Below are 12,112 nucleotides of genomic sequence, written 5' to 3' on the forward strand. Positions count from 1 at the left end.
AAAACTAATTTTTATCATTATGCAGTGTCAAAAGAAATATGTATATTTTTAAAACGTACCAGTTTCTGTATTTCCTGAATCTGTAATAAAAAGTAAAAGTTTATTCAAAAATATATTTAAAAAATCTAAAACAAAACTTTGACAAAGAAGTCTTAGAATAACCTGTATATTATTACTTATGGAAATTGGTATCTATTTACAATTAATTAATCTATGGCGGCCATTGCTCTTGCTTGTGCTTTTACCCTTTTATCATATTCCATTCGATTTTGGCTGAAAAAACAAGTCAAAGCTATTTTATTCAGGTTAAATAAGTATTTATATATAGGTTGAGATTCTCAAATTACTGCTACTTAAGAACATGTTTAAAGATAGATTTTAAAGTATCATTGGCTTCGATATAAAGAATGAACTGTGTATTAGCAATAGTGTTGAATAAAATTGTAATTATTAAGTGTTATTTCAATCCTAATAAAATCTAGATTATGCCTTAAATGAATTTATAGAATACTCAACATATTACTCTGTTTATTAATATCCTTACCAGTATATAGTATATGCTTCTGCTTGAGCGGGATCTTTTACATTAGGCTCATTTAACAAATCCTGAATCCCCAATAAAATTTGTTTAATAGTAATTGCGGGATCTTTGTCCTCATCCAGCAAGGACAAACACATTCCGGACGGGTATACATTTGGATGAAATAATGGTGGATCAAACTTACATTTTGGAGGTGTTGTTGGATAGTCATCCTTGAAAATCATTTTTAGCTTGTATAAACCTCCTTCCCAAGATGTCTGAAAATTACAAAATCTTTTAAATGTATAATAAAATAAATATGAAATATTTGACAGTAAAGTAATATTTATTTATTTATAAAAACTTGACACAACTTAGTTAAAATCTGGGTACTCCGATTTATGAATCTGTAAAGCGATCGGTGAATTTTAAAACTATCTGTATAATGGAATATACAGATTATTATAAAGTATAAACATTTGAAATATTGAATATATAAAATTACTTTTATTACTAGTTTATTCTCATGTGAGATAGAATGTCACTTACAGACATATATTGTTACATACATAATTCAAGAATGCTCATTCGTAGGGAATGGCTCTAATATAAGAATTACATAAACCTCAATTTTAGCAAACTTACCGCTTTCTTGCCTGGAATAGCGCAATCCCATGTCATGAGATTTAATGTACCATCGGCATTTTTCATCGGCCTGGCGACGAAGCCCTATAGAAATTTCCAGGTTATGTTTTATGAAATAATGACAACCATTCGATGCGTTCGAAATATACAAACATATAATTCATAAACGGTGTATATAATGAAAGTGTACTTACAAATGGGTGATCTTTTCGCCATGCTTTTCTTTCTTCGCCAAGTCTTGTAACCGCTATTCCTGACATATTTCAAATGATGCAAAAACTTTAGGCGGACTAATACTTTTGTAGGTCAGGTAAGTTGAAATTTGTTTTTACAGTTGTAGTTCCCAAAGTAGTTGAATTTTCCAAATATCTAGTTTTCGATGGCGCTAAATTTTATAACAATAGTGCAAAATGGCTGAATTTACTTGGAAATGTAATCTGTACTACACAGTCCTACGTTCTGACTGGTGGTGAGATTGCTTTTTCACTTTTATGGCATTTAGTAATGACTTCCTTATGTTGGCTACCCTTACAGGAAGAATGAATACTGTCAGGTAAAACAAAACACGCGGGATTTTTAAATTGATATTCACCTTTTTAATTATTTCGAACGTGGTGTGCTTTCGTATGCTATTTAAATAATGTATTGCATTTATTCTCGCCTTCTAACATACGCCAAACTACCCTTTTACTTAAATTAACCTTTCTAAATCTGATTGTATTCAATATTAATGTAGATTTCAAGTAAAAAATAGTACGTTTTCTAATGATTTTCTGTAAAATATCGATGCTAAATTGATTAGTAACAAAAATAACAATTGATAATAAACTAGCTGTAAGTGGAATTCTGTCTTGAGGCAATTATGGCATCGTGCCTTTAAGGCAAATTGCTGGAACTTCCCGTACCGTAACGAAATGTTCGAGGAATATTAAATATTTTCAAATAGATTATTATAAATATTGTAACATTGTCTAATATTTATAAGAATTATATAAACTGAATTGCAAAGTTGAAATTATTTGTTTAAAGTATATTAGAATTATAGTCAGAATTAAAAATGAAATCTGAATTATTTTCAAAAAACTAAAAAAAAAAAAAAAAAATTGAACAAATTTTTTTTTTCTAAAATCAATTATTTTGTTAAGACAAGCAGAAAGTTCTTTGAATCATTTAAATCGGACGCTTAGTTCTCTCAAAAACTGCCATTTTTTACATATTTAGCTCCGTATCTTCAACATGGCTGGGCCTGCCTTTGCCAAAAACTAATAAACACTTCTCCCAATCATTACTAATTAAATGTTTTTTAGATTATTCAAATCGGATACTCCGTTCTCTCAAAAATTCGATTTCTATTTTCTGCACTCTTTGCTCCGTATCTCCGAAACGGCTGGACCTGCCCTTGCCAAAAACTAATCAGCTCTTTTCCCTATCAATAGGAATCGAATGTTTTTTGAACCATTCAAATCGGTTGATCCGTGCGCCCTAAAACGTGACTGGAAATTTGTATCCATACATACATACACACACACACACACACAAACATACACACACACATCCATTTTTTCTGAGGTATGCCAAAACGTTCAGAAACCTTCAAAACGTCGAGAAATGTAAAAATTTTCAATTCCGATTTTCGGCCCATTACAATAACTTACACTACGGGAAGTTAAAAAACTAGTGGTATATGGTATCGTGCCTTAAGGCAAATTGCTGGAACTTCCCGCAGCATAACGAAATCGAGGAGTATTAGATGTTTTCAAATAGATTATTATAAATAATGTTACAATTGTCTAACATTTATTTAAAAGAATTAATATTATATAAACTGAATTACAGAGTTAAAATTATTTATTTGAAGTATGCAACTGAGCTTTAGAAATTCAGCCAAAATTAACATTAAAATTTAAATTAATTTCGATATACAAAAACAAAAAATTAAAAAAAAATATATTATTATTATTAAAAATATATTAATAAATGAAACTGAAATGAAAATGAAAATTATAAATATATTAAAAAATGAAACAATTTTTTTTTCAAAAGCAATTATTTTTATCAAAATGAGCAGAAAGTTATTTGAATCATTCAAATCATATACATTTAGCTCTGTATCTCCGAAATGGCTGGACCTGTCTCTGCCAAAAACTAATCACCTCTTCTCTCATTACAAATTGAATATTATTTAGATCATTCATATCGGATACTCCGTTCTCTCAAAAACTCGATTTATATTTTCTGCAGTCTTTGCTCCGTATCTCTGTAACGGCTGGACCTGCCTTTGCCAAAAACTAATCAGCACATCTGCCAAAATGTTCAGAAACCTTCAAAACGTGAAGATGCGCAAAAATTTTCATTTTCGATTTTCGCCCGTTACTATAAGTTAATAAATATGAAGTCCTTTATTTGTACAATCTTGTTCATTTGATGTAACAAATTGATGTAATGAATAAGTACTCATTATACACCGGAATATGTACACCGGATATGTAATTAATATAGCAATTAAAAATGTTAAAATATACAACTAAAACAGATAAAAAATTATAAGTTATAAGTTTATTGTCTATTATTTTGTTACCTGTGTGTCAATCATTAATTGATAAATAAAAATGTATAATCCGCATAATGTATTATAAAATTAAAAAATTGGATTTTCTGGCGATAACATATGCTTCTTCTTTTTCAGAGAGTTAAAAACTATGAACAGAAAAGCTAAAAATAAACGTGAAAAAATATTTATGTATAGTAAAACACCAACGTCGAAATTTAACTATAACAAATGGAAAAAAGTTTGTTATGATTAATTATATTGTCAACAGTACTGCGTGGATTCTTTGTAAATTAAGAAAATGTTGCCTTATTAGGTTATGTATGTTAAATACATAAATGTACAAATATATACAAAAATAATTATTATCAATGGCCTGTAATACATGCAGAAGATTTTAATATGAGTTTTGTTACCTGCAGCTAAAACAGGTAACATGAGTAAAACTTCCAGAGATAAAAGCACGGTAACCTTCTTTAACCAGTTAACTGTGGCGTTCCATTCAAACAGTTTTGTGAATATATTGTCAATCGCAGAGTAAATTCCTCTGGCATCGAATAAAAAATATGGGTTATTTTACAAAATGGAAAAGTATATTACATTTTACTTCTATGTTTAAATAAGCATATATTACATACAAATTAAATGAAAAACGTAATAAATTCAATTAAATATTATACATATATGTATAATATATATATATATATATATATATATATATACAGGGCCGGTCCTGGGGTCCTCAGCGCCCGCTTGCAATTTTTTTCTAGCGCCCCCCCCCTAATATAGATAACTGTTTTAATAGTTTATTGTTAAAACAATATAAATATTAACGTAATTTTTTGTATTTAATTTAATTAATCATTTCGGATTTAGTACATAAAAAATTAATCTAAAACCGTATAAAATTAATTTGCGGGTTGATAATAATCAAATTTTTAAATTTTCACTTATTTCTATCGTAAGTTTAATATTAATATTTGGGTTTTGAAACATTTTACTTATTTAGTATGCCATATTTTCTATTGAGCAAATCATGATTAGAGGACAAAAAAAACTAGCCTTTCATTTTTAAACATAACACTCGGTATTTCATGTTGGATTTTAAAATTTTTAATTTAAATTATTTTTTCATTACTTACAATATCCAAAATTGCATCGTAAACTTCTCCTGATTGATATCGTAAGTGCCAAACTGTATTCATCTTTACTTTCCCATTAAATTCAGAGTATCAGATTGTTGTTTTGAAGTTAAGTTTTTAACGTATTTTAAAGGTATTGTCCAAAGATTAGTAAAAAATGCAAAGAATACATATTTCTTGAACTATACCGAAACAAAAAAAACTAATTATATTTGTATCTGTATTATTTTCGCATAGTAAATAATCAAATTTGGAGTATGAAACACCACTATATATACAAAAGCTCAAAGATTTTTGTTCCAATGTAAATTTTGCTTCCATTTTTCATATTTTCTTCATTTCCACGGCTTCAAAATTCAAAGTTTATCAGATGCAAAGCCTTTGCTATAAAAACAAAAGTTACAATTCAATTTCTCGGAATAAATAAGCCATTTAATTTGTATCTATTATTTTAACAAGTTCCGTTTCAACTAGTTACATAGACTATTATAATCTATTAAGTATTCTTGATTTTATATTGAAAAAAAAATATATATATATTATAAATTTTATATCCGAACCCCCTAAGGCTTGCGCCCGCATTTTTCGCATGCATTGCATGCAAAGTAGAACCGGCCCTGTATATATATATATATATATATATATATATATATATATATATATATATATACATATATATGAATTCAAATTCTTGCTGTAAAGTGTTACGAACAATATAAAATATTATTAGAAGTCCATTAATAACGTTAGCAATTTCTAAGATTTTTGGACCCCCGCTTTCCCTTGGCGATAGGTGGTAGTATTTGAAAAATAAATACACTAGACCCCCCTCCCCTACGTGATATTTCGTGATTTTTTGCCAACCCCCCCTGCTCCCTTTAAAGATCACGTGATTAATGGACGTCCACTAATAGGCCTACGGAGGGTAGATTAGTAAAAAAAAGGAAAAGTTTGGAATTATTACAGGTGCTCGAGAATTACTGCAGGAGGGGTAAGTAGAAACAAGCGTTTTTCAATAGGATCTTGAACGATATTAAAATATTTTTTAGTCTCGTTCGAACCGGTAAACCATTCTACATAATATTATCATAGCTACTGCCCCGCAGGCCGATGCAATACATAAACACGTAGTATAATTGCACTATCATAAAATTTTGGTTTGCGTTATTATTATCGACTATTATTAATTATTTTTATTTTTGATAATATGTAACAATTATTGTGATTGCTAAATTGTTTAAATAGTTATCCTAATGTAAAAAATCACACTTGGAGTTACAATATGCCCCAAATTTTGATTTAGATTTTTTTTTCTGCACTAGGAAATTTATAAATTAATTCAGCAACCGAGTTTCTTCATTCTACAAAAAGCCCTTTTTGCCATCGAAGATTAGACCACATTGGCTTTGGTAGGCAAAGATTTAAGATTAGTACCAAGAAAAACTACTATAATTAGCATTCACGAAAGAAAATCTACAGTATTGATGCATATTCCTGGAAAATAAATTTTTCAAATAGAACATGAAGAAAAGACAAAAAAAATATGATAAAAGTAAAGAAAAATGTAAATGAAAGGCGAAGAGGAAACTCAAAGGTGAATCAACAAAAATAAAACCTAAGTAGATAGAACTAAAAAAAAATTATATTCGAATTCAGAAACTAAATCAGCAGAGTGGTGTTTTCTGGTTTGTGGTAAATATTACACACAAACAAAGTAGATTGAGTAGATTGTATCAGAAGAAATGTGTCAGGAAAAATAGATAATTAAAGGTATTGTCATTACTACTTGCTCCGGTAGATGTTACAACTATCCCAAACACAAGGCAAGTTGTAATATCATTTTTTTTCTAGAAAATGATTTATTGTGATATAATGAACATTTTTTATGGAATTATTTCTACTTGATTAGAGAGAGGAGTAGTTCGTAGAGTAGTGGTGAGATCATTGCAACCACACGGTTTTGAGTTAATAACTGAATTTCTAATTTTGAAATCCTGCCCTACTGCGAATAATAACTGTTTTCATATAAATACATATTCAGGATTTGGACAAAAAAAATCTGATAATTTTAAAGAATTATCTCTGCCGAGCATCGCCTTTAACGTGCACTTATTGAGATGAATCGAATGGCTTTTAAATATTTGAAACCGGCGCAATCGATGTTTCAGTTGAAAAGCCGATGAAAGGCTATACATCGGCTCAAAAATACACACAAATACTGTTTTTAATGCTGGTCTCAAACGATTCAAAGTGATGAAATTCTGAGAAAACTTAAAATTAGCAAGTCAGCGAAAGAAAACTTCTCCTTCGGGAACTTAAAAACTAATAATATATCTTGAATAGATATCTCTGAATTCCCATTATGTATTATATTGACGGGTTTTGTTCATGCAAATAAACGCGGTGTAAATATATATTATTTTTTTCCGAATTGGTAAAAAAACATCTGAATTAGACACATGGATTTTACCCATAGACCTCATATTATATTGTAGTGTAATATTTATGATTTCACCGTATTTTGATTTTGACTCTCAAAATTGACTTTATTTTAAATGTCAAATGTAATTTTACTTGTGAATTTTGATATATATATTTATATGAAAAGCTGTACCCGTTCACACTTTGCCGTGATTTAGTTTAAATTAAAAAGTTGCACAAAGATGTGTATTTGTTACATTTAGTTTAAAGTTACTACTATCTGTTCAACAATTTACCTATTCAACAACTTGTCTACAAATTTACCTATAAACTTGGTAATCAATTCACCATTTTGCCGACTTACCAATTTACCTGTCAACCTATTTACCTATCAACCCGTTTCACATGTCTACCAATTTACCTGTCAACCTGTTTATCCGTCTTGTTATTTGTCTATCTACCAGTTGTCCTGTCTACCATTTTACATATCCTCCAATTTACCTGACCACCAGCTATCCAGCAAATTACCTTTTCACAAATTTACTTGTCTACCAATTCACCTGTCTATGAATTTACCTTTCAACCTATTTGCCTATCAACCTGTTTATCAATACACCATTTTACCTGTCAACCAATTTACCTGCCATCCAATTTACCTGTCATCCCGTTCTAAACGTCTACCAATTAACCTGTTTAGTAATTTACCTGTTGAACAATTAACCTGTTTAACAATTTGTCTACTGATTTAACTATCAACCTGTTTATCAATCTACTATTTTACCGGCCAACAAATTTACCTGTCATCCCGTTCTACATGTCTATCAATTAACCTGTCAACCTGTTTATTTGTCTACAAATTGGTCTATCTACCATTTTATATATCCTCCAATTTACCTGTCCACTAGTTTACCTTTATAAACTCTCTAATTCACCTTATTTATTTACGCATTATAAAAACGTTAAAGCTCACATTGATTCTACGTTTTAGTTAGAAAACGTTTGTATGTGAAAAAGGAAAGGGCTGTTTTTAGGGTTTTTCCGGCAATTATTCGATTTTTTTCGCCGTAAGAACCATCTTTGGACTTCAACGAACATTTTACAAAAAGAATTGGCCAAATTGGTCCAGGCGTTGTTGAGTTATGCGCTTACCAACACATTTTGCGATTCATTTTTATATAAAAGAAGTTATATCTTCTTATATATAATATAAGATATAGTTTCCATATTGTCTTACCTTTATACCCTTCCTGGACTACGACGAGTATTTCAGGATTAAAATTGGCAAAATTTGTTCAGCCGAGTTTTTGCAATACTAGTAATAATAACTAATAATAAGCAACAAATCATTTATATACTAAACATATAAATTTTTTTACGGCATGTAAAAAATTTTGTCGTATTATTTATTAATAATATAGAATTAATAAATAAATTTATTGTAACACTACAATCTAATCTGTTATATTTTTATAAAATACACGATTGTTAAGTTAATAAATTAGATAATAAAATTTTTTATACAATTATTAAATTATTTTAATTGAACTTATAAATATTATTATTATAACGAATAATTTATGACGTAATTTTAAGTAAATACGATTAATAACTGAATTTCTAATTTTGTTTTTACAAACAAAAATCAACGAGAATGTTATAGTTTTTAATATAAAATATCGAACTTTTAATATTATTACTGAATGAAGAAATGATTGCTATGTACTTAAAGTAAATACATAATTTAATGTTTTGTTTAATAATTAAATTTATCAACCTAATTTTACAGTTTTGAATTGGAATGGTTAGAGTGAATAACATTACAATAAATATAAGGTTTATATCAGCAAATTCCTGGATTATATCATTTACTTTAGTTTATTGATAATTAATTCGACTACACGATGAGGTTGAACTTGTTGAATTATTGAATAATATTTTTAGTCCTTAAAAATGTATTTTTTTTTGTCGCGTTATACTTTTTACGAGAATGATTTATATATTGTAACATCATAAAATTTTAAAGTAATCTGGTAGTTTGATGTATAAAACAATTCCACCGGAATTGATATCGTTGGTAAAATACTAATGCTGGAAATTCATTTGATCATAAATACGTAGACGTAAAAAATAACTTTTAAAATTAGAATGTGATTCATTGAAAATTTAAAATAGTTCTATCTGAAATTGAATTTGTATTGAAGTAATTGCACTTGATCAAGTTCCTTTATATTCATGTAGTTGCAAATGAATCACCTTCGGCATATTTTTATCTGATACCTATTCCGCCGCCTGAAGAGTTTGATAAAGTTCTGGAGCTCTTTGATGCAATCTCATCATAAAAGTTTCTCGTTTATCATCTTCATTATATGCCAAATTTGTTTTAGATTTATTAACTAACGAGACAACTAATGAAGGACTTTTCAAGGCATCGTGGGTAACCGCTAAATGTGGATTTGATCGATAAATTGGATAAGAATGCTGGTTCGCCAAACAGCTTTTGCTTCTTGTAAGTGATGTTCTATTTGATGATTGTATTTTATTATCTTCATTTTTATCTCTAATGAGAATGCCTGATTTCTTTTCATTTTTACCATATCTACCAAGTGTCGTTGTGACTGGAGTTGTTTCATATCTACCACTAAAAAATATTTATCCCAATTAAATATAACATAATAATAATAATAATAATAAAAAAAAAACGTCTTACTTTGTTTGTTTAAAATTGTTAATATATTTATTTTCTCGTCCATATATACTGCCTCCATAAGGATCCTCTCCTAAATAATATCTCTGAGCAGGTGGGGCGGTCCATTTTTCACTTCCTATATGAGAATCTATGACGTTGCATTTCTGATAAGTTGTTTCATCTTCAGGTCTTGGAGGAATTATCAAGGGCGGACTTGCAGACCGTCGTCTACTTTTTCTTTCCAAACTTGCTGATCGAATTTTTCCAACTAATTTTCTAATACCCTGTCCAATAGCGGAAGTGACCTTTTGTTTTGAAGCAACAGTATCGGCTGGAAAATGTACGCTACGACCGCGGGAAGGCTCAAGTTTCGTTGGCGGGGAACAAGAACCAGGCCTGTAAATTTTCTCATTATAGTTCTTAGACACAAAAATAATAAAACTGAAATGAACCGAATTGAAACTTCTTATATAATTATATTAACCTTATCTTTGTTTCTGTTGTCGGAGTTGCATTCTCTTTTCTCAAATGCGTCGAATAATCAATAGGTGGTTCGTCCTTAACGTATCCATTGATATCACCAACAAAACTTGGTGAAGGTGTAGTGGTTTGCTTCCTATGACGACTTCGTTGAGGAGGTGATGGTCTTTGGGTGTCAAACTGTTTTACTTCACGCGCCGTGTTTGTTGTTTCATACCTTGACAAGTTTTCTACTTTGTTGGCTAATCATGTAACAATATAAATATTCAAGCAAAATCTTTTCAACAATTTAATTCATACGCATAAAATTCTTAAAATGGTTTTTAGAATGGAATATTAACTAAAACATCACAACAGTCCACCTATCATCATGAACAATTCAATAATTCCACTATGCAATTCTGTAAAATATTTAGATATGCACATTGATTTGAAATTGACATGGAGAACGCACATTGAATATAAAAAGAAACAAATGCAACTGAAAATAAAAGATTTTTACTGGCTTTTTGGGAGGAAATCTGAAATCTCTCTCGATAACAAGGTACTTCTGTACAAAACTATCATAGTGCCCATTTGGACTTATGGAATCGAACTATGGGGTTGCTCATGTAAATCTAACATAAACATCATTCAAAGGTGCCAGAATAAAATTCTGCGTATCTTTATTAATGCGCCTTGGTATATTTCGAATTTTTGCCTACATAAGGATTTGAAAATCTCAACAGTCAACGAAATGATCAAGATTAGAAGTTCATCTTTCAACAATAAATTAATCCAGCATACAAATCCTACAATTCAAGCGATTCACAGACCGATAAGAAGATTGAGCAAGAAATGGCCTTCCGATCTACCAAACACCTAGCACAATGTCTGCACGCGTCCTGACGTAGTACGCGGCATACATCATCACGTCATCGTTCATTTATGTTATTATTTTTGTATTACTGTTTTAATTTAATTTTTATTTTAACTTTTTCCATTTTATATTCAATTTATTGCATTTTTTGTTTTTTTTTTGTTTTTTTTTTGCTCATATCAATTTTGTAAATAAGACATTGAAGTCTTGATTAACAAAAATAAATTGTAACAAAAAAAAAAAAATAAAATAAAATTCTTACCCTTTATGGCCCGTGCAGGCCTTTGTGGTTGAACTCGCCTGTCACTCCATTCGGAAACACCCTGGAAATATTTATTTGTTCCTTTGTGAGGACTAGCATTTTGTTTGGGAACGCAAGCTACTAAAACCGGCGCATCACGTTTACTGCGAATGGTTATATTGAAATAACCTTCCTCAGTTCCTTGAGACTTTGCAACATGTCGCTGATCAGCACCGCCCGAAACTAAAGAATCTCTTGAAGACTGTGATGAACGGGAATCGCTTCCAAAATGATGGTCAAGCCATTTATTGGTTTCAGCTTTTCTGGAGCGCTCTTCAGCGTCAAAGTCTAAAGGTCGCTTTGTGATCACGTCTTTCCGTTCTGCGTTTTCTGCTAAATAAATAGATTTAGTAGTGATAGAATGAAAGTGAAACCAAATGCTTTTGTTGTCTACCTCTAGAACGTCTTAACCGATCGCTCAAACTTTCCCAGTGATCACGGCCTAACTTGGCTGCTAGGTCGCCGTAACGTTCCGCGTGTCGACTTTCAGCCGAGTAGCGCATCTCCCCG

The 12,112-nt window shown here is 30.0% G+C and overlaps 2 protein-coding genes across 4 annotated transcripts; both read right to left on the bottom strand.

Annotated features, from left to right (window-relative positions):
* Positions 1 to 30: 30 nt before the first annotated feature.
* Positions 31 to 1,444, bottom strand: LOC113372863 (SUMO-conjugating enzyme UBC9-A-like). 2 transcript variants are annotated; one of them, XM_026613203.1, is made up of 5 exons: positions 1,360 to 1,444; positions 1,166 to 1,249; positions 545 to 798; positions 201 to 273; positions 31 to 80 (listed from the first exon to the last, which is right to left on the bottom strand). In XM_026613203.1, exons 1-4 carry the CDS (start codon positions 1,423 to 1,425, stop codon positions 207 to 209), a joined length of 471 nt encoding a protein of 156 aa, XP_026468988.1. In that variant the 5' UTR covers positions 1,426 to 1,444; the 3' UTR covers positions 31 to 80; positions 201 to 206. The 2 variants fall into 2 exon arrangements, with proteins under 2 accessions (XP_026468988.1, XP_026468996.1); XM_026613211.1 differs by having other exon boundaries at positions 54 to 80; positions 163 to 273.
* A 7,802-nt stretch (positions 1,445 to 9,246) lies between these two features.
* Positions 9,247 to 12,106, bottom strand: LOC113363531. Of its 2 annotated transcripts, none has more exons than XM_026606024.1 (5): positions 11,997 to 12,106; positions 11,564 to 11,932; positions 10,447 to 10,684; positions 9,984 to 10,358; positions 9,247 to 9,914 (listed from the first exon to the last, which is right to left on the bottom strand). In XM_026606024.1, the coding sequence occupies exons 1-5, from the start codon at positions 12,103 to 12,105 to the stop codon at positions 9,554 to 9,556; spliced, it is 1,452 nt and encodes a 483-aa protein (XP_026461809.1). In that variant the 5' UTR covers position 12,106; the 3' UTR covers positions 9,247 to 9,553. The 2 variants fall into 2 exon arrangements, with proteins under 2 accessions (XP_026461809.1, XP_026461808.1); XM_026606023.1 differs by having other exon boundaries at positions 11,564 to 11,935.
* Between the last annotated feature and the right edge of the window lie 6 nt (positions 12,107 to 12,112).

This window comes from Ctenocephalides felis, unplaced genomic scaffold (genome assembly GCF_003426905.1).
Source record: "Ctenocephalides felis isolate EL2017-DRISC unplaced genomic scaffold, ASM342690v1 CF-g0.4_SCAFFOLD_00845, whole genome shotgun sequence".
Classification (NCBI taxonomy): domain Eukaryota; kingdom Metazoa; phylum Arthropoda; class Insecta; order Siphonaptera; family Pulicidae; genus Ctenocephalides; species Ctenocephalides felis.

Coding starts and splice junctions, on each gene's coding strand:
- LOC113372863 (XM_026613203.1), bottom strand. CDS start 1,425: ATGTCAGGAATAGCGGTTACAAGACTTGGCGAAGAAAGAAAAGCATGG. Junction 799..1,165: donor CTATTCCAGGCAAGAAAGCG/GTAAGTTTGCTA, acceptor TGTAATTTTCAG/ACATCTTGGGAAGGAGGTTT. Junction 274..544: donor GAAGCATATACTATATACTG/GTAAGGATATTA, acceptor TTGTTTTTTCAG/CCAAAATCGAATGGAATATG.
- LOC113363531 (XM_026606023.1), bottom strand. CDS start 12,105: ATGCGCTACTCGGCTGAAAGTCGACACGCGGAACGTTACGGCGACCTA. Junction 10,359..10,446: donor ACAACAGAAACAAAGATAAG/GTTAATATAATT, acceptor GAAAATTTACAG/GCCTGGTTCTTGTTCCCCGC. Junction 9,915..9,983: donor AACAATTTTAAACAAACAAA/GTAAGACGTTTT, acceptor AATATTTTTTAG/TGGTAGATATGAAACAACTC.